The 27632-nt window shown below is 51.1% G+C and overlaps 1 protein-coding gene and 1 long non-coding RNA gene across 3 annotated transcripts in view; one reads left to right on the top strand and one right to left on the bottom strand.

The window, feature by feature from the left end:
• UPF1 (UPF1 RNA helicase and ATPase) overlaps positions 1–18895 on the bottom strand; it is a 38486-nt gene extending 19591 nt beyond the window's left edge. For both annotated transcript variants that reach the window (XM_050769467.1, XM_050769466.1), the window contains exons 1-3: positions 18381–18895; positions 3037–3176; positions 1324–1413 (exon numbers count right to left, since the gene is read on the bottom strand). In XM_050769467.1, coding sequence (XP_050625424.1) covers positions 1324–1413; positions 3037–3176; positions 18381–18611 — 461 coding nt within the window. In that variant the 5' untranslated portion in view covers positions 18612–18895. The remainder of the gene's footprint in view (positions 1–1323; positions 1414–3036; positions 3177–18380) is intronic.
• The window catches only part of LOC126942416 (uncharacterized), a 183158-nt gene that overhangs the window by 135284 nt on the left and 20242 nt on the right, over positions 1–27632 (top strand). The gene's annotated exons all lie outside the window — the stretch shown is intronic.

Here is a 27632-nt window from a genome sequence, read left to right on the forward strand (position 1 = left end):
CCAAAGGCCGACTCCACTCTGGAGCCCTGCCGGCCACGTGGGCAGAATCAGCCGTCTCCGTGTCTTCCCACGCATCCTCACCCTGTCACAGCCAAGCTCCCTGAGGGCCGGTGGCTGCTTCCTCACCTTCCCCTGGGCCTCGCACAGAATGCTCAGTGGTGCTTGGCTCGAGCCTGCTGTTTCTCAGAGGCCCTTTTGCTCACTTCCCTGTTCTTGGCTATGCTGACCGGAAGCTGGGGTTGCCAGCTAAGAGAAGTTTTATTTAGTTGCTTTTCCTGCACAAGAGGAACTAAATGCAAACATAGCAACACTTAAATTACCCAGAAGATTCTGAAAATGGGACAAGAATGTCTTCTGGTTATCCAGAAGATACTTTTCTTTAAAAATCTTTTAAAAACAGCAGCCCCTTTCTCACCTTGCTCATAACACCATATTTCAAGTTACTAACTCAGAGATGCCACGAGATCTGACTGCTCCATCTGTAACCCTCCGAGACCCACAGCTGCCAAAGGCACAGGAGGGGGTTGGTGTCAGCGCAAGTAAGCCTGCCTCTGGGCTTTGGTCATTTTCTTTCTCCAGAATGTGAACCTCAGAAAAAGACCCCATTTCCTTGCTGGCACCTCAGAGCTCCGCCTCCCAGGCTCTGCTCCATCCTCTCCGGCAGTGGAGTGACCTGCACACAGCAGCGCGGAGGGAAGGGGAGCCGCTGGCATGGGACCCACCAGGACGAGAGTCCCACCACCGAGGCAAGACCACCGAACTCCCCCCTGGAATCTGGGCACCGAGAGAACACTGGTCCCGTCCCAAACACAAAACAAGCGACCCAGTCCAGCTGCAGCTGATCAACATCAGGAAGGCAAGCCCAGCGCCGACGGTCAAGTGAACTTAATTGAAGCCGATGATTCAGGATCTGGCCTGAATTAGCCTCCGGACAGCTCCGATGAGCTCAGGCCAGAGCGAGCCTGCTCAGGAACCAGCGCCCCTGGATGCCCGTTACTGCCTTGGGAACATCCTTCCGTTAATGAAGATCAGCGGGTGTGCCAAGAGCTCATCTTGCAGAAAAATCGAAATAAAAACTGGGAAGGAGAATTAAGCCAACCCTACTTGCATAATAAAAAGAGCCACAGAGAATAAATCAAGGGTAAATACATTAAGGCATTCACACACCACCATCTGTTTCAAGTTAAACCAGTCACAGAGGAGGAAAAAAACCAGGTTTGTTAGCGTGATTTTATATTGCACTTCGCTTCAACATTTCCATAATTTACACACAAATCTGAGCACAGCACTGATTAAAGACACATGCATGGTTTGATTATCTACCTGCCAGAAGTATTTCCACGTCCGTTGCAGAACCACTTCTTGCTGGTATTACAGTAAACCACGCAGGCAGGATCGTGTATTCCACAGTAACTAAAAAATCAAAACAGCGACAGTTACAGCTGGAAGCTTGCTCTCTGGTTTTCATTTGGCAAGATGTAAAATTCTTTCCTCTGACAACACTTTTAAGTTCTTCATTAAACACATACTCAACCCCAACAATCCCAGTAACCAAATCAAACCAGTTAACCAGGGCTTCCCAAACCCAAGAATGCAGGGAAGGGGTTGAGTATGTGGCAGAAGCTCCGAGGGGATGAGGAACAAAGCCACCTCCAAGGAGAGTCCTGCTGGAGGGAGGCCTCACTCCTCCAGGGACATTCTAGTCCCCGCTCTCTGGCCTGAAATTCAGGAACCCAGCCTCAGTCACAGTGGTCATGGTGAGCTGCGGGCTCCAGCAGAGGGCACTGTGCTCCCGGGAAGCTGGGCACAGACCCTGTAGCGGCAGCGCCCTGAAGCTCAGGCCCCAAAGCCCAAGCGAGGAGCCTCAGGAGAGCCTCACCCGACCGCTGGCTGTGGTCTTCTGAAAATCCACATACCTAACCCCAAACTGTTAGCTCCCCAGAGCCACATCAGGACTTATGGGCATCTCTGTGTGTTAAGAGAACACGATTACATACATGAAAACATCTGTAAATGAGAATGAGCGAAGAGCTGAGATGCAGGAAAGAGCGCCTGCCCACCAAGCCTAGGGAAGAGCAGCCTCAGTCCTGGAGCGCTGGGCAGCACGTGGGCCAGGAGCAGCAGGGAGGGCCCCAGGCGGGCGCCCAGAGAGAGAGGCAGGGCCCAGACCCAAACCTGCCCTGACTGTCGCCCAGGCTGGAGTGCAGTAGTGTGATTTTGGCTCATTGCAACCTCTGCCTCCCGGGTTTACCCCATTCTCCTGCCTCAGCCTCCCAAGCAGCTGGGATTACAGGTACCCGCCACCACGCCCAGCTAATTTTTTGTATTTTTAGCACAGACGGGGTTTCACCATGTTAGCCAGGATGGTCTCCATCTCCTGACCTCGTGATCCACCAGCCTCGGCCTCCCAAAGTGCTGGGATTACAGGTGTGAGCCACCGCGCCCGGCCAAAACCTTCTCTCCTCTTCTAATCTACATTTCCTCACTTGTGTGTCACAAAAATACAGAAATAAGCCTCATCAAGGGACGATCCGCTCGAGATGAGAATTCCAAATTCGTCAACATGCAGGTCTGTCCACTAACTACTGTCTTCACGTCCAGTTCTCCAGGCACAGCCAAGGCACGGGGAGGCAGGGATGCCCCAGAACCCTGAAGCAACCGCTCTGCGGGGCATCTCAGCTGCTCCACTCACCCTCCCACCCCAGATGCTCACCCAATGCCATGACAAATTCTTTCTAGTGAGTGAGTGCACAGGTACCAGGCAATGCCCCCAGGGCCTGAGGAGGCCAAAGGAAGGAAAACTTTTCCCACCTCCTGGTGAATTCAGGGTGTCGGAGGTTGCTGAGCCCACCTCCTGACTGATAACAGGCCTCGGCTGTGAACATGGCCTAAGCAACTTCCTTACTCCCGAGGACACCACCACCCAGAGTCACAGCACAAAGGCACCACCCTGTACCTGGGAAGTGAGTGTCCCAGGCCCATGCCAGAGGCACCCACCTGTCAGCACATGCCCAGGCCCGGCTGAGCCCAGCTCACCTGCAGGCGTGTATGGGGAGATCCTTCGTGTAATAGGTGTCTTCTTCATCTTCCTCGAAGTTCAACTCGGCCAACAACTGGCTGGTCTTGGCTACACTGTCGTCCACAGCCCCATTCTGCAGGATGCCTTCGGGCCCAACCTGCAGCAGAACGCAGTGTCACCCGAGCGAGGCTGCAGCTTCTGGGACTCAGTGCAGAAGGACCAGCCTCGATGGCTCTGGTGTGACACCCTGGCCTCATCTCCGCTTTGAGACAGTTTCCCTTGTTCTGACTGAATTTCACTCTTCTGTAGCAAACCTACCTGGTCAGAAAAGGGCCACTGGTGGCCTCCTGTACCCCCGGTCCCCCACACAACTGGTCTAACCCCCACCTAGCCACAGAGCCACATCCATGTCCACAACCAGGATGCCTAGGAAGATGCTTCTTCCCTGTGACTGAGGACCACAAGGAGCAGGGTGACTTTTACAGACTGACAGCAGTGTGCCCTGAGGACAGCTCCATGATGCCAGACCCACCACAGTGTAAGGCTCATCAAATACTACAAGGCTGCCACCCATGCGGATGTGGAAACGTCACCGGCCACATCCACCACCACCTCGCCCTCCCCATCGCTTCAGGCAGCCCTGAGGATGAAGTAGCAACTGAACACTGAGATACCCTTGGCAACCCAGGCCACACCCTCACTAAAGGCACCTCTTCCATGTTCAGCAAAGGCAGACAGCACATGGCTCTAAGTCATCAGGCCACAAACTGCACAGGACACCTGCAAGGAGACCACATAGCCACTGGGGCTCCTCAAGAACCAGCACCTCAAATGACATGGTCAACAGTCCCTGGCATGGCCCCTATAGGCCACCTAACCCCACCATCGGGTCAGGCAGCAGGAGCACTGTGTCGCGGCGGGACACAGGGTGGCACAAAATTAAGGGCCAGGGAGGAGTGACAGGAGCTCCCCGAGGGACGGCACCAAATCTCCCCACTGCCAGTCCCAGCACCCCAGGCAGCCCCTCAGCCTAATGCCCTTGCTGTGTGACGCAGCACCTGTGCGAGCCTAGGGACAGGTGCTCATGGGGAGCAGCACCCCACAGAGACCCCTCCGGCCCGCCTGGCTGGGGCACGTGGGCACGTTCTACCTGCACGCGTGCAGATGCACACTGGGCCCACTGCTGCCCTGCAGTGATCTGGTCACAACACAAGCTGACTTCTGGGTTAATTTCTCCCTCCAGTCTCTGAAAAGTTTCAAGATTAAACATTAATTTCAAAAATACATTTGACCCTAGAAACTATCATGAAATGAGCTAGAACAGGAGTAGGGGACAGTGCCGCCTGGCAAAGAGAAGTCCCACGGCCCACGCCAGGCGACACGATGGGTGGAGAAAAGGGTCATCATCTTCAGCTGGCAGAGAGCTGCCACTCCACTAAGTAGAGTCCTTTGAGGCGGCCGGGCGCGGTGGCTCAAGCCTGTAGTCCCAGCACTTTGGAAGGCCGAGACGGGCGGATCACGAGGTCAGGAGATCAAGATAATCCTGGCTCACACGGTGAAACCCCGTCTCTACTAAAAAATATAAACTAGCCGGGCGAGGTGGCGGGCGCCTGTAGTCCCAGCTAATGTAGTCCCAGCTACTCGGGAGGCTGAGGCAGGAGAATGGCGTAAACCCGGGAGGCAGAGCTTGCAGTGAGCTGAGATCTGGCCACTGCACTCCAGCCTGGGCGACACAGCCAGACTCCGTCTCAAAAAAAAAAAAAAAAAAAAAAAAAAAAAAAAAAAAAGTCCTTTGAGGCTGTCAACCTATCCACTCACCAGGGAGGCTCTGGAGGGGCAGGGCCTCCCTGTACTCACCCCAGGCATTCACCACTAGGCTGGGAAGCCCAAGAAACAGCTCCTCAGCAGGGCGGATCACCTGAGGTCAGGAGTTCGAGACCAGCCTGGCCAATACGGTGAAATCCCGTTTCTACTAAAACTACAAAAAATTAGCTGCACATGGTGGCACTTCCCTGTAATCCCAGCTACTCGGGGAGCTGGGACAGGAGAATCTCTTGAACCCGGGAGGCGGAGGTTGCAGTGAGCTGAGATTGTGCCATTGCACTCCACCTTGGGCAACAAGAGCTAAATTCCATCTCAAAAAAAAAAAAAAAAAAAAAAAAAGGCAGCTCCTCCCATCACCTCTGCTCTGGAAACAGTATTTAAAAGACATATCCTAGAATTCCCAGTTCCTAGCCATACATGAGGCCCCAGAGCTGGTCCCTAACTCTTTTAGTTCTGGATGTGAACCTAGCTACAACTAAAACCACACCCTGGAGGTCCATCTAAGAGCTGTACAGGGACTTTCTGCCCAGAGACAGTTGCTCCCGCCACACTCCAGAACTCAGACCATGTATCAGGGCAGCACAACAGTAGGTCACTTCAAGGCTAGGAATGGTGGCTCACACCTGTTATCCCAACACTTTGGGAGGATCGCTTGAGCCCAGCAGTTCTTGAGACCAGCCTGGGCAACACAGCCAAGATCCTGTCTCCACAAAAAAATACGCAAATGAGTCAGGTGTAGTGGTGTGCACTTGCAGTCCCAGCTGCTCAGGAGGTTTAGGCCGGAGGAGTGCTTGACCCCAGGAGGTCAAGGCTGCTGTGAGCTATGATGGTACCACTGCACTTCAGCCTGAGCAACAGACCAAGACCCTGTCTCTCTTAACACCACCAACAAAAAGCCTGGCCAACATGGCAAAACCCCGTCTCTACTAAAAATACAAAAAATTAGCCGGGCATGGTGATGCGCACCTGTAACCCTAGCGCAGGAGAATCGCTTAAACCCAGGAGGCGGAGGTTGCAGTGAGCCGAGATCACACCACTGCACTCCAGCCTAAGTGACAGAGCAAGACTTTGTCTGAAAAAAAAGAAAAAGTCACTTCATTCCTGCAGACAAAAACCACAGAAATTCAAAAACTCAAAAATCCCCCCCACCAAATGTGCCATCATAAACTCTCAGGCCACAGACATCTACTCCAACCCTTGCACCACTGCCTGCATTTGCCAGCGCCCAGGCCTTGCACCTGCTGTTCCCTCAGCCTCAGGGTGAGGTCCACAGGGTACCTCTCAGGCAGGCATCCTTTGACCCCACCTCGGGGTTCCGTGGGGCACTGTCTGTCCTGCTCCCTGCCGTGAGCCCACCACCTGGGTGGAGCCTGCACTCCAGGAGGCCCTCAACATTGTTGGCTAAAGGCCAAGCTCAAAAGGCAAAGCGGCTCATCCCTGATTCTCTAATTCCAAGGCTTAAATAAAAGAGAGGGCAGGAGGCCAGGCGCGGTGGCTCATACCTGTAATCCCAGCACTCTGGGAAGCCAAAGCAGGAGGATCTTGAGCCCAGGGTTTGAGAACAGCATGGGCAACACAGTGAGGCCTCATCTCTATTTTTAAAAAAAGATAGTTTTGCTCTTGTTGCCCAGGCTGGAGTGCAACGGTGTGATGTTGGCTCACCACAACCTCCATCTCCCGGGTTCAAGCAATTCTCCTGCCTCAGCCTCCCAAGTAGCTGTGATTACAGGTATGCACCACCACGCCTATTTTTAGTAGAAACAGGGTTCCTCCATGTTGGTCTGGCTGGTCTCGAACTCCCAACCTCAGGTAATCCTCCCGCCTCGGCCTCCCAAAGTGCTGGGATTACAGGTTCATGTGAGCTGGGATTACAGGTTCACCGTGCCCAGCCCCCTGCCAAATTTAATTTTAAAAATTGTAAAAGAAAAAAAGGGGAGGGAATAGGAAGTCACCACACCCTCAGAGTGATGACTGCCAAGGTGCAGGGTCTCTGAGCCCTCTCAAGGCAGACGGTTGCCAGGAGGTCTGGCCCCCAAACTGGAAGGATTCTGCCCTGATATTTCCTCTAACTTATTTTGAAAAATTCCAAAGCTACAGAAATCAGACCCCCACACCCCTCCTGCTGGTCACCCTCCATCACATCCCCCCGCACTTCGGCTCCCCCTCTTGCTCTCACACACTTATCTTTCCCTGACCTATTTCAGAGTGGCAGGCCCCAGGGGGAGAGCTTTCTCCACATCCCCACAAAACAGCTGGCTCATGAGCACACCCAGCCTGCCACACTGTTGGCTAATACACATTCACACATCACCCCAATGCTTATAACGTCTTTTATAGGTTTTTTAAAATCCAAGTTCCAGTTAATGACTGCATGTGATTTGTGATGTCTCATTAGCCTCCTTTTAATCTATTAGTGTGAACCACGTAAAACTGCTAGGAGATGACCATCTTTCACATAGTCCCACCACCCAACACAGCGGTCCCCAGGCTCTCCATTCCTTTATTTTTTTGAGACAGGGTCTTGCTCTGCCACCCAGGCTGGAGTGTGGTGGTAGAATCATAGCTCATTGCAGCCTCAAACTCCTGAACTTAAGAGATCCTCTTGCCTCAGCGTCCCGAGCAGCTGGGACTACAGGTGTGCATGATGCCTGGAAAGTTTTTTAGTTTTTCTTTTCTTTTTTTTTTTTTTTTTTTTTTTTGAGACGGAGTCTCGCTCTGTCGCCCAGGCTGGAGTGCAGTGGCCGGATCTCAGCTCACTGCAAGCTCCGCCTCCCGGGTTCGGGCCATTCTCCTGTCTCAGCCTCCTGAGTAGCTGGGACTACAGGCGCCCGCCACTTCGCCCGGCTAGTTTTTTGTATTTTTTAGTAGAGACGGGGTTTCACCGTGTTAGCCAGGATGGTCTCGATCTCCTGACCTCGTGATCCGCCCGTCTCGGCCTCCCAAAGTTCTGGGATTACAGGCTTGAGCCACCGCGCCCGGCCAAGTTTTTTAATTTTTCAATACGCTGCCTAGGTTCACATTTGTTCTTCCCAAAGAGGAAGTGCCTCTCGCCTCCCCTCTCACCAATGGCACCTGTGTGGACCGGCAGACCCTTGTTCCAGCCAGGTGTGCTAAAGTCCGCATGAGGTTCATTTCAGCAGGCCTAGAATGCGAGGCATCCCCAGCTCACCTCAGGCCGCCCCTGCCTTCCCAGCCCAGGGATCAGCCACTCTCCCAGGAGCCCACAGCCTGAGATGAAATCCACTCCACACCTGCAGCAAGAAGCCAAAGTGTGACGATAAGGGGCTCAGTCCAGAAGGTGCACACCTCACAGGACAACAACCTAGACCAGACTGCGGCTTCGCGGATGAAAAGCAGCAGGAGAGGCTGCTCGGAAAGAAGGGCCCAGAGACAGCCATCATCTCAAGAGCAGACCTCCAGGATCCCAGGAAAGAATCTGACTGTGGAGAGAGGCCGACTGTCCCTACATATCAGACAATCGTGAAAAACCATTGTTGACGCTGCTTGTCTGATAATGGCGCTGCAGCTATGCAAAATAGGTACCCTTTTTTGCTTCTAGAAATGCATACTACATACTGCAGGTCAAAATGGCTGAGTATCACCAATTCACAGGGCTCCACCTCAGACGCAAAGGTGAAATGACACAAGAGACTTGCTTTAAAAACACACACCAGTGAAAAAACAAAGAAAACGGAGAGAAAACCTTCACAACTGTCACATCAGGGAGACAGAGGCACAGGGCTCACTACCTCTTGTATGTTAGAGAATTCATCCTAGATGTTTCTACACGGAGGATGCAGTGGGGCTGCAAACTATGCGCTATGGATCCCCGTGCTGAAAAAGGTGAGGATGGTGCAGGCAGCGCGGCTCTGACCAATCACCTCTGACTGGGATCTGCAGCCCCCTCTCTCAGGGCCGCCAGGAGCCTGCACTCACTCTGCAAGGAGCTGATGCTTCAGGAAGGTGCCATGCTCACTGTCGCAAGGGCTCTCCAGAGTCTAATGAGCCACCCTTGCACATCTAGACACCACCTTGGCAAAGGCCCATGGGACCTGAGAAGTCCGGGTGGGTTACCGGGCTCTTTGTTTGTTTTTTGAGGCGGAGTCTTGCTCTGTCGCCCAGGCTGGAGTGCAGTGGCCAGATCTCAGCTCACTGCAAGTCCGCCTCCCGGGTTCATGTCATTCTCCTGCCTCAGCCTCCCGAGTAGCTGGGACTACAGGCACCCGCCACCATGCCTGGCTAATTTTTTGTATTTTTAGTAGAGACGGGGTTTCACCGTGTTAGCCAGGATGGTCTCGATCTCCTGACCTCGTGATCCACCCACCTCAGCCTCCCAAAGTGCTGGAATTACAGGCATGAGCCACCGCGCCCGGCCGGTTACCCGGCTCTTAAGCTGCTATTTGATCAACACAGAAAAAGGCACGAGGACCTGCTGCCAGCCGTGGTACCCCAGGACCCAGCAGCCCCCCATGTATCAGAGAAAGCAGAACTTTGCTCTCAAAGGAACGTGCTCCAGCAAGGAGAGTTCAAGGCCATGAACCCTCCGTGACAGCGGAGACCTGAACAGCACTGGTGCCAGGGCCTGGACCCAACCTTCCCACCATGCCCCTCGGTTCTGAATGCCACAGAGCATAGCTGGGTGTCACGGCCCTTCTCTGCCAAGCTAGACTATTCCGACCACCATGAAAGCACTCCCACCACCATGACAAGCACAAACTGCCTCTCAGTTGTGAGCTGCTGCCCAGCATGTGCCCTTTAGCTTCCCTGCAGCCGCTCTGGGGAGGCCTCTCCCTCTCGCAAGGCCCTCAGGGCAGTGCCTCCCCAGCGAGAGAGCCCTGGCTCAGCCTGGGGAATTACGGACCCTGATGAGACCACAGTCAGGAGCTGGTGCTGCTGTTTAGTCTGTGGCTCCTTGTGAGGACTGGGAGGGGGCACCCGGTACCCTGGCAGTTCCCACAGGCACACACACTAACACACTTACTCATGCATACACACAAGTGCACACGCAGCCCTGACCCCGGTGTCCTCCATCTCTGCTGCCCTGTGGCCCCTCCATCCGTTTGGGGTCCAACCTGGGCCACACCGCCCAACCTCCAACACCACGGTCCCTCCCCTAACCCCCACCACTGCCATCTCAGAGCCCTCCTCTGAGCCTTGGTCAAGGCACCCCAGCAGCTCCTAAAGGCTCCAGGACACAGCCCAGCCCCTGCCCTGGCCCCACACCCACCCTCCCTCCTTCTAGGCAAAGTGCTGTGCCCACCCCTCTGCCTGACAGGTACAGCTTCTGAACAGCTCCAGAGGCGCCATTCCTGCAGGCTCTCCCTTAGCATGGGAGCCCACCCCTCCGCCTGGGGCCCCCACGGCACCCTGGCCAGGCGGCATGTGCTGTCTTCTAATACTGCAACCGCGGGGGTCAAAGGCTTCACTCTCCCTCTGCTGGCCTCACTGCCCTCAGTCCCACAAGCACAGCAAGGCCAGGAAGTAAGAAAACAGCAGGGATGGCTGGAGTCCAGGGCCAGGCTGAAGAGGTTGCCCCGGCAGCTCACAGAGGGTGCAAAAGAACATAACAGACATGGGCTCAAAGGCGGGAGCACGGGGCCAGGGCTTGGCCACGTATCTGACCTCCCCAGGGCAGGGCTCAGCCCAAGGGGGTGGACACACCTCCCTAACAGGTGACCTTGGGTGTGAGCACAGGGTCTGACAAGCGGTGGTGAGGAGGGAGCAGAAAGGAGCGAAAGAGAAATCAAAGAAATCAGAGACAGCAAGGCACTGCGGTGGTGGCTGCCCAATTCTGTAAGTTTACTAAAACAGCACTAAGTTCTACACTTAAAAACAAAGGGGCCAGGTGTGGTGGCTCATGCCTGTAATCTCAGCAGCTTGGAAGGCCAAGGTGGGAGATCACCTGAGGTCAGGAGCTCCAGACCAGCCTGGCCAACAAGGTCAAACCCAATCTCTACTAAAAATACAAAAATTAGCTGGGCGTGGTGGTGTGCACCTGTAATCCCAGCTACTCAGGCTGAGGCAGGAAAATCACTTAAATCCGGGAGGCGGAGGTTGTAGTGAACCAAGATCGCGCCACTGCACTCCTGGGCAACAGTGCAACAGTGCAAGACTCCGTCTAAATAGAAAAGAAGGGGGTTTCCCGATAGGTCATCAGACCTCAATCAAACCAAGAGAGAAATGTGGTGGCAGCTGATGGTGGTGAGCTCTTGTGGTGGTGGTAGCCGGGCTGAGAGGGAACTCTTTTTAGTTAGTCCTGGTATAGTATTAGTTATAACCCCCCACCCCGTCATCCTGAATCTGGGTAATTAATTGGGATAAAAATAGAAGTTGTTTCGTGTATTCACCACTAACAGTAAAGTGTCAGCTCAGGTCACTTTCACATGATCACTGGGACTCTCCTAACAATTTGAAAACACACCCGGTAAGTCTACTAAGGGGTAAGTACTGACCAAACACTTGCCAGCACTCCTCCAGGTAATGGCATCTTATCTTCAATGTTCTGGCACCCTAAAACCACACCTGGGCTACTCGAGGATTCAAAAAAACAAAATGAGCTTTTTTTTTTTTTTTTTTTTTTTTTTAAAGATGGAGTTTTGCTCTTGTTACCCAGGCTGGAGTGCAGTGGCACAATCTCGGCTCACTGCAACCTCTGCCTCCAGGGTTCAAGCGATTCTCCTGATTCAGCCTCCTGAGTAGCTGGGATTATAGGCATGTGCCACCACACCCAGCTAATTTTGTATTTTTAGTAGAGACAGAATTCTCCACGTTGGTCAGGCTGGCCTCCGACTCCCGACCTCAGATGATTTGCCTGCCTTGGCCTCTCAAAGTGTTGAGATTACAGGCATGAGCCACCAAGCCCGGCCTGTATTTTCTTCTTTTTATTAAGACAAGATCTCACTCTGTCGCCCAGGCTGGAGTGTAGTGGTGCAATCATGGATCACTGCAACCTCTGCCTCCCAGGCTCAAGCAATCCTCCCACCTTAGCCTCCTGAGTAGCTGAGGCCACAGGCACGTGCCACCAGGCCCAGCTGATTTTTGTATTTTTTTTGTACAGATAGGGTTTCACCATTTTGCTCAGGCTTGTCTCAAACTCCTGAGCTCAAATGATCTGCCTTCCTCAGCCTCTCAAAGTACTGGGATTACAGGCATGGGCCATCGTGCCCAGCCACACGCGCAAATTTTAAACTTACCACTTTTAGGAACCCAAGACTGTATGGAACTCACCCTGCCTTGGTCATAATCTCAGGGCTCAGCAGAAGATGGCATGTTCAACTCGACAAGGATGAGTCAGGACAGCCATCCTTCCAGGAACTCTGACAGCATCAGGACAATGGCTTTGAAAACAAAGTAGCAACTTTTTTTTTCTTTTTTTCTTGTTGAGACAGAGTCTCACTCTGTCGCCCAGGCTGGAGCGCAGTGGTGCGATCTCTGCTCACCGCAAGCTCTGCCTCCTGGGTTCACGCCATTCTTCTGCCTCAGCCTCCCGAGTAGCTGGGACTACAGGTGCCCGCCACCACGCCCAGCTAATTTTTTGTATTTTTTAGTAGAGACGGGGTTTCACCATGTTAGCCAGGATGGTCTCGATCTCCTGACCTCGTGATCCGCCCGTCTCGGCCTCCCAAAGTGCTGGGATTACAGGCGTGAGCCACAGCGCCCGGCCAGTAGCAACTTTCTATCCTAAGTATTTTACCACTTGAAAAAGAAGTGAGCCCAGGTTTACACACTCACGAGAAGTGGAGGCAATGCACAGGAGAAGTCTGGCAGGAGGAGAGTGAGGGCTGGATGACAGGTCGGCCAGGAGCTTTGGCTAGTTGTCCCTTATGATCCAGAAAGACAGCATGTTTTTCCTGGGGAAACAACTCATGCACTCAAAGTAAAATCCCAGTACGAGATGACTGTTCAGCTGTCCCACAGGCTACCACAAGTGGAGAGGGAACAGGCAGTGCAGACCTGACCTGAGGATGAAGGAACAAAGTGGGACCAGTACCAAGCAGCAACTACAAGGTCACCCAGAACACCTGCACAAAAACATGCGTGTTGCCGCCTAAAAGGTCTGCACCTATCCACAGACCTCATACTTTCAGGTGAGCTAAGAAAAGCAAGTCAAACCAATAGGCATGCATTTTTCCCACTGAATGTACACGCTGCTTTGTTTAGCCATTCACCTGCTGATGGCCACTGGGGCTGCTTCCGGTTTGGGCCTCTCATGAACAGAGCTGCTGTCAGCATTTGGCGCAGCCCTACGTACGCGCACCTTCAACTCTGCTAGGTCACAGGTAGGTGTATGGCATGAGAGTTGGCACAATGGCTCACGCTGTAATCCCAACACTTGGGAGGCCTGGAGTGAGAGGATCTCTTGAGCCCAGGAGTTCAAGACCAGATTGGGTAACATGGCAAAACCCCACCTCTACAAAAAACAGAAAAATCAGCCAGACATGGTGGCACACACCTGTAGTCCCAGCTACCTGGGAGGCTGAGGTGGGAGAATCACTTGAGCCCAGGAGGTCGAGGCTGCAGTGAGCCATGATCATGCCACTACCTGGTGACAGAGTGAGACTTTGCCTTAAAACAAAAACATAAAACCCAAGTAGCACTTTCAGCCTTTTAAAAAAAAGTGTGCCAGGCCAGGTGCAGTGGCTCACGCCTGTAATCTCAGCACTTTAGGAGGTAGAGGAGGGCAGATCATGAGCTCAGGAGATCAAGATCATCCTGACTAACATTGTGAAACCCTGCCTCTATAAAAAATACAAAAAATTAGCCGGGTGTGGTAGCACGCACCTGTAGTCCCAGTTACTAGGGAGAATAAGGCAGGAGAATCACTTCAACCCGGGAGGTGGAGGTTGCTGTGAGCGAGATTGCACTACTGCACTCCAGCCTAGGCCACAGAGCAAGACTATCTCAAAAAAAAAAAAAAAAAAAAGGCCGGGCGCGGTGGCTCAAGCCTGTAATCCCAGCACTTTGGGAGGCCGAGACGGGCGGATCACTAGGTCAGGAGATCGAGACCATCCTGGCTAACACGGTGAAACCCTGTCTCTACTAAAAAATACAAAAAAAACTAGCCGGGCGAGGTGGCGGGCGCCTGTAGTCCCAGCTACTCAGGAGGCTGAGACAGGAGAATGGCCCGAACCCGGGAGGCGGAGCTTGCAGTGAGCTGAGATCCGGCCACTGCACTCCAGCCTGGGCGACAGAGCGAGACTCCGTCTCAAAAAAAAAAAAAAAAGGGTGCCATGGGAATGGATGGGTAGTGATATCTCCCTGACTTTTCTTTCCAGTTTCATTGAGGTATAATTGACATACCATAAGCTGCAAATGTTTAGTGTGCCATTTTAGAAACTGACATATGTCAATGTACTTAAACACCCATAAAACTGTCACATCATGATAATAAAAACATACATCACCCCCAAGTTTCCTGTGCCCTTTGTCACCTGCCAGCCCTTTCCCTCCCCTTTCCCCTTTCTGTCCAGCCACCACTGGTCTGTTTTCTATTGCTGCAGGCTAGCTGGCACTTTCTAGAATTTTGTATGAATTAAATTATACAATGAATCACACATTCAAAAAAGTAATTATTATGAGACACATCCATGTTGTTGCAGGTATCAATAGTTTGTTCCTTCTTAATACTGAGCAATATTTCCAACTCTTAAGAGTTTCACTTTAATTCCCGTTTGGAGGATACAGGGCAGAAGCTACAGTCAAGAGGAAATATTCCAACCAGGCAGACCAAAAGACTTGTAACACCAGCTATTACGCAAAGGACTTCCGAAATTACCTTCACTGTCCTGGGAGCAGGAGAGGTGGCAGCAGAGATGGGCCCAGGAAAGGGTCGGATGCTCGAAAACTGTCCCTTTATCTTAAGGACACTTGGCAATACTGTGTCAGTGCTTTTCATCCCAGGATCTCAAGGGCTTTGATAAATACCAGTTTCATTTCATAAACAAGTAAAGGAGTGTTACCTGAGCCAGCCCTGAGTATAGGGAGTCACCCCTGCTGCCACTTTCCCACCCCGGTGGGGACACACACTCTTGTCTTTCAACAGACATTAAGGAAAAACCAACTGTGCAAAATCAGTTCAGGTGCGGTTGGTATGGAAAGCGGCTACACACTGGAAAACAGTCTCGCAGTTGCTGAAACCATTAAACCCAGAGTTACTATGCGGCCCAGCACGTCTATAAACACATCCACGCAGAAACCTGTACATGCATGGCCACAGCAATGCTATTCACAAGAGCCAAGAGGCAGAAACAACCCAAATGTCCATCAACAGAAGACAAGATAAACAAAACATGGTTCATCCATCTGGACCATTCCACCAATGGAATATCACTAAGCCTTAAAAAGGAATGAAATGCTGGCCGGGTGTGGTGGCTTACGCTTGTAATCTCAGCACTTTGGGAGGCCAAGGCAGGCGGATCACAAGGTCAAGAGATCGAGACCATCTGGCCAACATGGTGAAACCCCGTCTCTACTAAAAATACAAAAATTAGCCAGGCGTGGTGGCACACACCTGTAATCCCAGCTACTAGGGAGGCTGAAGCAGGAGAATCGCTTGAACCCGGGAGGCAGAGGTTGCAGTGAGCCAAGATAGCGCCACTGCACTCCAGCCTGGGCAACAGAGCGAGATTCCGCCTCAAAAAAAAAAAAAAAAAGGAATGAAATGCTGACACATGCCACAGCGTGGATGAACCTCGATCAGGTTCATTTTCCTGAATGCTCGGCCAGGGAGTAGCTACAAGGTGAGCTTTGTAGCTACTTCTCACACATCATGCAAAGTGAAAGGAACCAGACACAAAACACCACATATGATATGATTCCGTTCATGTGAAATGCCCAGAACAGGCACATCTTAAGACAGAAAGCAGGTGAGTGGTTGCCAGGGGCTGGGGAAGGGAGGACAGATGGGCTAAGGGGTGCAGGGTTTATTTCTGGGGTGACATAAATGTTCTGAAATTTACTGTGGTAATGGCTGCACAACTCTGAATATACTAAATAAAAGCGGCCAAACTGTACACTTTAAATGGGTAAACTGTATGGTGCGGCAAGTGAATTCTATTTCAATAAAGCTGTTAAGCAAAAGTGACTGCAGGGCACTTGACAGCTGATTGCCACTTGCCCAGTAAAATAAAAATTAAAAAACAGAATGAGAAGCTTTCTGAGTCCTTCCAGGAGCCCCCAACTTAACAGCTGGTTACACAGCCAACTCCTGAGGACAAACAGGGAAAGTCTTCCCAAATCAATCCACACAAGTGATAACTTTCTTCCGCTTTCCCTTGAATTATATACATAGACTTCCTTGCCCCCAAACTCCGGTCTTCCCCTTGTGATGCAAAGGGATGCCACTCCCATTCCCCACTAACAAATTCAAATTACAGGTAACAGGTGGGTGGGGCATCTGGGTCAATTAAAAGTAGCACAGGACAAACCATCTGATGTCATCAGAACTCTAGTGAGCTCAACTGCAATGTTTACCTCCAGGAGAGCGTTTTAATGCTCTCCTTTTGTACAGCCCAGTGTGTTCAGGTGCACGGAAAAAAATCAATTGTTTCAACTGAAAGAGAAGGACATGCGCCACACTTAATCCCAAACGGAATGCCAGAAACAAAAGTAGAACTAAAGGCTGCCCCAGGTTTGCTGTTTTATGCTGGCCACAGTTAAAAGGATTCACAAGAAAATGATTACCTTTGACACCAGCCAACCCCTCTATCCGCGCTGTCACGCTCATGGCTCACTGCTCCACAGAGATCTTTACCCTGAGTCTCCCCGACAGGCTGGACGTCAGATTACAGACAGCCTATACAGTCGACTCACACATGGATCTAGGTTTCCTTTATGTTTAAAAGGAACAAAAATCCAACTGCCACCCCCATTTCACAGCTGCGGAAGCAGAAAGGTCTACAGGGCATAAAAACTACTAGGAGGCGGGGCCTCCGCAGGTCCTGCTCCCTTCTTCAAGGGACCTCTCCTCTCTCCCTCCCCACCTTCACAAAATGTAAACAAAACTGAAAAAACCACCCATACGTGCACACCTGTTCTCCTCACACCCAACTTTCTATTTTAAGGCATATGGGGTTAGAATGAGTCAAATGTTTCTTGCTTCCATTAGGGGCTAAAAGGAAGCCCAAGTGGGTGGTCTACCCACGGGAATGACTCAGCCGACTACCACGTAAGCCCCCCTCATGCAAGGACAGGGTCTGAGCTCACTCAGGATGAGCAAGGAGTGGTTCTCCCAGCTTTGAAACACCAGCACATGCCAAGGGACACCTGTGCCAAGGTGAGCCTCGGAGTTACTCCCTGTCAGGAAAATAAACCTGAGCGAGGGGTCAGGCACAAAGCAAGCCTAAAGTGAAAGCAACCTGAGATCCAGAGGATGATGAGGACATGCCCCTGGAGCCCGGTGCAACCCGCGCCCCCCCAGCCCCTCTCCCACCCCAGGCAGGCAGCACCCAGGACCAGGAAATGCATGCCTGATACTTCTCCCAACCCAAGCCCCCATTTAAATACCTAAGTAACCTTCTCTAAACATCCACATCATTAAAAATGAGTTTCCAACGTGGCAGACCCATTTATGTAAACCCATTACTGCTGTCTTATTGGAGGAACAAAACTCAAACCCAACTTTTCCAAGGCAAGAGTTGTGGAGTTATGTAACAGGTCGGTTTCAGCAACAGGCGATGCAAGAAAAAATAAAATACAAACTGCTTCCTGAATGATCTTAATAGCCAGCCAATGTGTGCTCCTCTATGGGAGGCAAAAATTCTTCCCTGCCTCAATCTTCCGCTGACCAGCGCCCTTATGCTTGGGAAAATTCGAACCTACGGCTCCGTGACTGTGGAAGGGGGGATGCCCAGATGGCTGTGACCACAGATGGGAGGTGGGACAGTGCGGCCGGACCCCCCATTGGGGAGACGGGGCAGAATCCCCGGACCAGGCCAGAGACAGGATTAGGGCAGGTCACCCTGGATACTCCCGGAAGGGGACTGAGGGAAGTCACTCAAGTTCCGGCCTGAGCAAGACCCGGCCCAGGCCGTAGGGGAACTCGGGGCAGAAAACCGAGACCTGAGAAAGAGGGACCAGGGCAGGTCACCCTAGCCCGGATGGAGTGGAAGAACTCAGACCAGGGCAGGTTACTCCAGGCCAGGCTGGTTGTGGGACACAAGGCAGGTCAGCCCGGGCCCAGGCGGAGGAGCAAACCCAGCCGGAGTAAAGGAAGAGGGTCAGGTTAGCTCGGACCCGAACGGAGTGGAGGACTCGAGGCAAGTCGGCCCAGCCCAGGAGTTGGGGGCCGAAGGAACTCAGCCAGGTCCAGGCCGGAGCGGGAGACCCGGGGCAGATCAGGCCAGGCCCGGGCAGAGTGCAGGACCTGGGGCAGGTAAGCTCAGGCCCAGTCGGAGTAGGGGACCCGGGGCAGGTCGCCCCAGGCCCGGCCGCGACGGGGGACTCCGGGCAAACCCAGGCCCGGCCCGAGACGGGCTAGGGACAGGTCTCAGGCGCCGAGACAAGGCCCGGGCTTCCGGCGCCGCCATGTGCCGCTCACCTGCGCGTCGAGCTGTCCCGCCGCGGCGCCCGCGCCCGCGCCGCCTGGGCCTCCCGCGCCGCCACCGCCCGGGCCGCCGGGGCCGCCGGGGGGCGTCTGCGTCTGGCTAGGAAGAGTAAAGTCGGTGAACTCGAACTCGGAGCCCTGTGTATCGGCGCCGAGCAGCTCGGCCTCCTCCGTGTCCAGGAAAGTGAGAGTCTGAGAGCTGGGCCCGTACGCCTCCACGCTCATGGTGCTGCCGGGTAGGGCCCTCGGGCCGGCTCCGCGCCGCACTCGAGCCCGCCGCCGCGCTGAGGCCTAGGCCGCAGGCCTCGGCTCGCTGCCGCTGTCGTCCCCGTACGCCTGGAAAGGACCGAACCGCCCTCCCCGGCGCCAGCCGAACCGAGATGTAAGAGCGCCGAGCCGCCGCCGCTGCCGCCGAGCCCCTCCGCGCCTCAGTTCCCCTCGAAGCCGCCCGCCGCTCGCAGCCCCGGGCAGGAACTGCCGCCACCGCCGCCGTCGCCGTGCGCGTGCGCGAGCCCGACGCCGGCGGAAGCGCGCGCGCTCTTCGCGGACGCCGGGTGCCCAGCGGGACGACGGGATGCTCAACGCGCACGCGCAGGGGGTGAGGCTTTCAACCGCCGTCGCGGCGGCCCCTCGAGGACTTGGTCCCGCCCCAACTGCTAATCGGGGACTCCCGGGCGGCGGGTGGTGTGGACCTGGTGGTCTGCACCTGTGGTCGCTGCGACAGTGTTTCGGTTTAATTAAGCGCTAGCCGAATAGCCTACGTAGGTGATCTCGAAATGCCCAACTGGAGAGGCTGTGCAGGGACGACGCGCTCCCACTCCTGGCAAAAGCTGCTTGGAACTCAGTTTCCCCATCTGTAAAATGGGGGGTGCCTCGCACATAGTAGATGCTCCCTGTGCATTGGTTTAATAAGGGGGTGGGGCTCGGCGCGGTGGTCACACCTGTAATCCCAAACACTCGGAGGCTGAGGCGGGAGAACGGCTTGAACTCAGGAGTTCGAGACCAGCCTGGGAAACAGAGTGAGACTCCATCTCTACAAAAAATACAAAACTTAGGCCGGGCGCGGTGGCTCACGCCTGTAATCCCAGCACTTTGGGAGGCCGAGGCGGGCGGATCGCGAGGTCAGGAACTCGAGACCATCCTGGCTAACACGGTGAATCCCCGTCTCGACTAAAAATACAAAAAATTAGCCAGGCGTGGTGGCACGAGCCTGTAGTCCCAGCTACTTGGGAGGTTGAGGCAGGAGAATCGCTTGAACCTAGGAGGCGGAGCTTGCAGTGAGCCAAGATTGTGCCACTGCACTCCAGCCTGGGCGACAGAGTGAGACTCCGTCTCAAAAAATAAAAAAAAAAATTAGCTAAAAAAAATTAGCTAAGTGTGGTGGTTCTCACCACTGCACTCCAGGCTGGGTGACAGAGCGAGACCCTGTCTCAAAAATAAGTAAAAATAAATGAATGGGGATAGTCTTAGGTACTGGGCCTGACACTTGGAAATGATGGTTGCTGCTGTTCCTGATGCCTCTGCGGCTGTCATTATACAATTACTATTTTTGCTATGATTATTATTTAGTGGACATATACAGCAAAACAACAGGAAGCACATGGTGTGTGGTGGAATCTAGAGCTAACCACTTATCAGCTGTGTGAAATTATACAAGTGAGGTAGGCCAGGCGCGGTTTCTCAAGCCTGTAATCCCAGCACTTTGGGAGGCCGAGGCGGGCGGATCACCAAGTCAGGAGACTGAGAGCATCCTGGCTAACACGGTGAAACCCGGTCTCTACTAAAAATACAAAAAATTAGCTGGGCTGGTGGCGGATGCCTGTATTCCCAGCTACTGGGGAGGCTGAGGCAGGAGAATGGCATGAACTCGGGAGATGGAGCTTTCAGTGAGCCGAGATCGCACCACTACACTCCAGACTGGGCAACAGAGCGAGACCACATCTCAAAAAAATAAATAAATAAATAAAAAATAAATTATACAGGTGACTTAAACTCTCTGAGCCTAGGGTTTCTGTTGCCATTAAGGTAGGATAGGAAGCCTGGGCAAGGTGGCTCTTTCCTGAAATCCCAGCACTTTAGGAGGTAGAGGCAAGAGGATCACTTGAGCCCAGGAGTTTGAGGCTGCAGTGAGCTATGATTGTACCACTGCACTCCAGCCTGGGTGACAGAGATCGTATGTGTGTGTGTATGTTAATATATATTTATATATGTTAATATATGTTAATAAAGTGACTAGTAGCTCGGTTATTCCTCTCATATGATATATGGTTGCTGCTGATATATATATATATATATACACACACACATATATATATGTATGTATATAATGGAGCCCGGCGTGGTGTCTCACGACTGTAATCTCAGCACTTTCAGAGGCCGAGGCGGGCGGATCACTTGAGATCAGGAGTTCGAGACCAGCCTGACCAACATGGTGAAATCAGTCTCTACTAAAAATACAACAATTAGCCGGGCATGGTGCGTGCCTGTAATCCAGCTACTCGGGAGGCTGAGGCAGGATGATTGCTTGAACCCAGGAAGCAGAGGCCGCAGTGAGCCAATGTTGCACCACTGTACTCTAGCCTGGGCGACAGAGCGAGACTCCGTCTCAAAAAAAAAAAAAGATATATATATATGGTGTATATTATATATCTCACTGTATATATGAGAGGAATAAATGAGCTACTAGTCACTTTATTATATATAGAGATAGACAGTATGTATATATACATACATATACACACTATATATATAAGAATAAATGAGCTACTAGTCACTCTATTATATATAGATAGGGAGTGTGTGTGTGTGTGTATATATATACACTCTCTCTATATATATATGTATATATATGAGAGGAATAAATGAACTACCAGTCACTCTCTTAACATGTAGTTCCATAAGGACAGGGGGTTGGCCTGTTTCATTATGATCTTCCGCACGGAGAGAATGATGCCTCATATAGTAGGTACTCAATGAAAAGTCTTCTGACACTTTAAATCCCAGGTAAGCTACTGGTTTATGGGCCTTAATTTCCTAACCCCAGGCATCCGCTTCCTCTCTGGTAAAGTATCTTGGAAAACATCCCCCATTTCCCTTTCTGTCCCAAGATTCTGCTGCTCTTTAAATAAGTCAGCTGAAAGAGCGCCTAGCTTGCACAGCTGAGCTAAAAGTTCCTGATTTGCCATGGTTCCTTATTTTCCAATTTGCCTGTTTATCATGACAGGAACAGAGGTTCTGTTTTCCTTCTTCACATTTTTTTTTTTTTTTTTCCTGAGATGGAGTTTCACTCAGTCACCCAGGCTGGAATACAGTGGCACAATCTTGGCTCACTGCAACGTCCGCCTCCTGGGTTCAAGCAGGAGGGTTCAATTCTCCTGCCTCAGCCTCCCAAGTAGCTGGGATTACAGGTGCCTGCCAGCACGCCCGGCTAATTTTTTTTGTATTTTTAGTAGAGATGGGGTTTTGCCATGTTGGCCAGGCTGGTCTCAAACTCCTGACCTCAGGTGATCCACCTGCCTCTGCCTCCCAAAGTGCTGGGATTACAGGTGTGAGCCTTCTTCACTCTTTTTCAGGGGCAAGGCATAGTGGCTCATATCCATAATCACAGCTCTTTGGAAGATTGAGGTGGGACGATTACTTGAGGTTAGGAGTGCAAGACCAGCCTAGGAAACAGTAAAACCCCATCTCTACAAAAAATAAAAAATAAAGATAACATTTGGAGGGGGGCTCCTAGCATGCACTAAACTGTAGGAATATAGACAATGAATAAAAGTAGTCTGCCTGTCTAGGAAGGCACAGTTTAAGGGGTAATACTGACAGACCAACAGATAATTTTCATATCATACAAAGCTCTCTTTGGAACACATCCTGATGAATTTGTAGACAAATTTCAGATCAATTTAGTAACACCTATCAGAGTTTTTATTTATTTATTTATTTTTAGACAAGGTCATGCTCTGTCACCCAGACTGGGGTGCAGTGGTGTCACCTGGCTCACTGCAGTCTCAACCTTCTGGGCTCAAGGGATCCTCCCACCTCAGCCTCATGAGTAGCAGGGACTACAGGCATGCACCACCACACACAGCTGTCTTTTAAATTGTTTGTTTGTAGAGACAGGGCCTCACTATGTTGCTCAGGCTGGTCTCAATCTTCTGGGCTCAAGCGATCCTCCCTCCTCAGCCTCCCAAAGTCCTGGGATTACAGGCCTCAGCCACCACACCCAGCCCACCTTTCAGAGTTTTAATTGCCCCTCTCCCACTTTGACCCACCTACTCCATTTCTAAGAATCTCCTCTTATTTCCCATATGCACTCACAATCGCAAAGCGACATTGGGATGGTACATTGGAATACATCTATTTAAAGACTGTCCGGGCACAGTGTCTCACGCCTGTAATCCCAGCACTTTGGGAGGCCGAGGCTGGCGGATCATGAAGTCAGGAGATTGAGGCCATCCTGGCTAACACAGTGAAACCCCATCTCTACTAAAAATACAAAAAAATTAGCTGGGCATGGTGGCAGGCGCCTGTAGTTCAGCTACTCAGGAGGCTGAGGCAGGAGAATGGCATGAACCCAGGAGACGGAGCTTGCAGTGAGCTGAGATTGCGCCACTGCACTCCAGCCTGGGCAACAGAGTGAGACTCTGTCTCAAAAAAAAAAAAAAAGAAAGAAAATTAACAAATATGAATTTGTGATTCATATTGATTAAAAATATGTTTCTAAATTATGGAGTTAAAGAAAAAATTAAAAGGAAATTAGAAAGTACTTTAAAATGAATAAAAATTCAAATATAAAATACCAAAATTATGGGATGGAGCAAAAGCAGTGCTCAGAGGGAAATTCATAGCTATAAATGTCTTCATCAAAACAGAGGCTCTTGGCTGGGCACAGTGGCTAATACCTATAATCCCAGCAATTTGAAAGGCTGAGGCGGGCGGATCACTTGAGGTCAGGAGTTCAAGACCAGCATGGCCAACATGGTGAAACCCCATCTCTATTGAAAATACAAAAATTAGCTGGGTGTAGTGGCACACACCTGTAATCCCACCTATTAGGGAGGCTAAGGCAGGAGAATCACTTGAACCCAGGAGGCAGAGGTTGCAGTGAGCTGAGATCTCGCCACTGCACTCCAGCCTGGGCAATAGAATGGGACTCTGTCTAAAAAAAAAACAAACAAACAAAACACAGAGGATCTCAAATCAATAACTTAAGCTTCCTACATTAAGAAACTAGAAGAAGATGAGCAAATAAACCCAAAGAGGGAAGGAAATACTAAAGATTAGAACAGAGAAAAATAAGAGAGGGAATAAAATGCATGGCTGGGCACAGTGACTGATGCCTGACATTGGCACTTTGGGAGGCTGAAGTGGGAGAATCACTTGACTTCAGGAGTTCAAGACCAACCTGGGTAACATAGCAAGATCTCATCTCTACTAAAAATAAATCGTTCAGGCATGGTGGTGGGCACCTGTGGTTCCAGACACTCAGGAGGCTCAGATAGGAGGATTCCTTGAGCCTGGGAGGTCGAGGCTGCAGTGAGCTATGACTGTGCCACTGTACTTCAGCCTGTGCAACAAAGTAAGACCTTCTCTCGAAAAAACAGAAAAACAGAAAAAAAAAAAAAGTAACAGAAAAAATGAACAAAACTAAAAGTTGGTTATCTGAAAAGATTAAGAAAATTGACGGCCAGGCGTGGTGGCTCACGAGTGTAATCCTAGCACTCTGGAAGGCCGAGGAGGGCAAATCACCTGAGGTCGGGATTTCAAGACCAGCCTCACCAACATGGAGAAACCCCATCTCTACTGGGCGTGGTGCTGCATGCCTGTAATCCCAGTTACTTGGGAGACTGAGGCAGGAGAATTGCTTGAACCCAGGAGGTGGAGATTGCAGTGAGTGGAGATTGCACCACTGCACTCTAGCCTGGGCAACAAGAGCGTAACTCCATCTCAAAAAAAAAAAAAGAAAAGAAAATTGATGAAACTTTAGCTAGATTGACCAAGGAAAAGAGGAAAGAGACTCAAATTACTAAAATCAGGAATGAAAGGGAAGACAATACTACTGGCTTTACAGAAACACAAAAGAGTGTAAGTATGAGCAATTGGGGCCGGGCGCAGTAGCTCACACCTGTAATCCCAGCACTTTGGGAGGCCAAGGCAGGTGGATCACGAGGTCAAGTGATCCAGACTCTCCTGGCCAACATGGTGAAACCCTGTCTCTACTAAAAATACAAAAAAAAAAAAAAAAATAGCTGGGCCTGGTGGCGCCCGCCTGTACTCCCAGCTACTCCGGAGGCCAAGCCAGGAGAATCTCTTGAACCCGGGAGGCGGAGGTTGCAGGGAGCCGAGATCATGCCTCTGCACTCCAGCCTGGTGACAGAGCAAGACTCCATCTCAAAAAAAATAAAAATAAAATAAAAAGTATGAGCAATTGGGTGACCACATACTGAATAAGCCAAATGAAATGGAAAATTTTCTAGAACACAAAATCTACTAAAACTGACTCAAGAATACATACAAAACTGCTGGGCGTGGTGGCTCACGCCTGTAATCCCAACACTTTGGGAGGCCGAAGTGGGCAGATTACTGTAGCTCGGGAGTTAGAGACCAGCCTGGGCAACATAGTGAATCCCCATCTCTACAAAAAAATACACAAAATAGCTGGGTGTGGTGGTGCACACCTGTAGTCTCAGCTTCACAGTAGGCTGAGGCAGGAGGATCGCTTGAAGGTGCCTGGGAAGTGGAGGTTGCAGTGAGCTGAGATCACACCACTGCACTCCAGCCTGGGCCACAGAGCAAGACCCTATCTCAGAAAAAAACAAATACAAAAGCTACATAGACCTACAACAAGTAAAGTTAGTAATTTAAAAATCCAGCAAAGAGAATCCCAGGAATAGATGGTTTTGCTGATTTATTCTACCAAATTTTTGTTTTTTTGAGACAGGGTCTTGCTGTGTTGCCCAGGCTAGAGTGCAGTGGTGTGATCATAGCTCACTGCAGCCTCCAACTCCTGGGTTCAAGCCATCCTCCCACCTCAGCCTCCTGAGTAGCTACGACTACAGATGCTTGTTACCATACCTGGCTAATATATATATATATATATATATATATATATATATATTTTTTTTTTTTTTTTTTTTTTTTTTTTTTGGTAGAGTTGGTGTCTCATTATGTTGCCTAGGCTGGTCTAGAACTCCTGGCCTCAAGCAATCCTCACACCTTGGTGTGAGCCACTATTCCCAGCCACAAATTTTAAAAATAAAAAGTATTGCCTGGGTGTGGTGGTTCATGCCTGTAATCTCAGCACTTTGGGAGGCCAAGGTGGGCAGATCATTTGAGGTCAAGAGTTTGAGACCAGCCTGGCCAACATGGTGAAGCTCCATCTCTACTGAAAGTACAAAAATTAGCTGAGAATGGTGGTGCATGCCTGTAATCCCAGCTACTCAGGAGGGTGAGGCAGGAGAATCGCTTGAACTTGGGAGGCAGAGGTTGCAGTGACCCAAGATCGCACCACTGCATGCCAGCCTGGGCAACAGAGCAAGACCTCACCTCAAAAAAAAAAAAAAAAAAAAAAAAAGCTGGGCATGGTGGCTCACGCCTGTAATCCCAGCACTTTGGGAGGCCGAGGTGGGCGGATCACGAGGTCAGGAGATCCAGACCATCCTGGAGATCGAGACCATCCTGGCTAACATGGTGAAACCCTGTCTTTACTAAAAATACAAAAAATTAGCCAGGCGTGGTGGCGGGCACCTGTAGTCCCAGCTACTGGGGAGGCTGAGGCAGGAGAATGGTGTAAACCTGTGAGGTGGAGCTTGCAGTGAGCCAAGATCGGGCCACTGCATTCCAGCCTGGGCAACAGAGCGAGACTCCATCTCAAAAAAAAAAAAAATAATTGCTTGGCCTGGTTTACAGATGATTCCAGGTGACACTCTCACTTCACCTGGAAATGGACAGCCACAGCACTGCAGCCCCTTTGTGGGACATCCTTGAAGGGCAGTGGTGAAAAGAAATCCCCCCCAGCCAGCAGAAACTTAAGCAGTACACATGGTTGTTCATTTTGTTTATGAAGAAATAGCCAGACACGTAATTAAAGTTGACCCTTGGGCTGGGCGCAATGGCTCACATCTGTAACCCTAGCACTTTGGGAGGCTGAGACAGGAGAATCTCTTGAGCCCAGGAGCCCAGGAGTTCAGGGCTGCAGTGAGCTATGACCACACCACTGCTCTCGAGCCTGGAGAACAAAGCGAGGTCCGTTTCAAATGAATAAAAAAGTGGGGAGCATATCTGGTGCTATTCACATTCCAGGGCTGCCCCGGAGATGGGCTGAGGCTCCAGGCCAGCTGAGCCCACCTCCTTACATAGCTCTTTCCCTGTCTTATCCTGCTTCCCCTCATTTCTTCAGAAGCTTCCCCCAAGAGCGTCCCCTCCCAAACTCGCATGACCCTGAATCCTCATCTCAGGCTGTGCTACTGGGGAGTCCAACACATGCCAGGGTAGAAGTCGGCCCTATGAGTGAGGGACCTGTCGATCTCATTTGCTGTTGCATGCCCAAAGCCAGCCACAATGCTGGGCACACAGCAGATGCTCAATAAATGTTCCAATGGACAACTCATGACTCCATGTTATGGCCTGGGGAGAACAAAGGAGGAGTCCTATTCCCCACACTCCCTAACTTTGTAGGCTGAAGGAGTGGCTACAAAGTGCCACATGTTGTCAAAATCTTCTGTTCCCAGGCTTTTCTGGCACAGATTTTAAGCAAACTCAAGACCTATCAAGAGAGGCCGGGCTTGTTGGCTCATGCCCGCAATCCCAACACTTTGGGAGGCCAAGGCAGGAAGATCACTTGAGCCTAGGAGTTCAATACCAACCTGGGCAACATATTAAGGCCTGTTGCTGCAGAAAATGAAAAAATTAGCCAGGCATGGTGGCACGTGCCTGTAGTCCCAGCTACTCAGGAGGCTCAGGTGGGAGGATTGCTTGAGCCCAGGAGGTTGAGGCTGCAGTGAGCCTTGATCGTGCCACTGCACTGCACCCTGGGTGACAGACTGAGACACTGTCTCAAAAAAGAAAAAATAAATAAATAAAAATTTTTAAAGATCCATCAACATCTTTGTACTCTTTGAGCATATAGAGACTACATTAGGATTCTGCAGAGAAACAGAAACAATAGCATATATAGAAAGATTAGAAAGAGGTTTCTTGTTTTTAAACTTTTTTTCTTTAAAAAAATTTTTTTTTATATAGAGACGGGGG

Source organism: Macaca thibetana, chromosome 19 (genome assembly GCF_024542745.1).
Source record: "Macaca thibetana thibetana isolate TM-01 chromosome 19, ASM2454274v1, whole genome shotgun sequence".
Classification (NCBI taxonomy): domain Eukaryota; kingdom Metazoa; phylum Chordata; class Mammalia; order Primates; family Cercopithecidae; genus Macaca; species Macaca thibetana.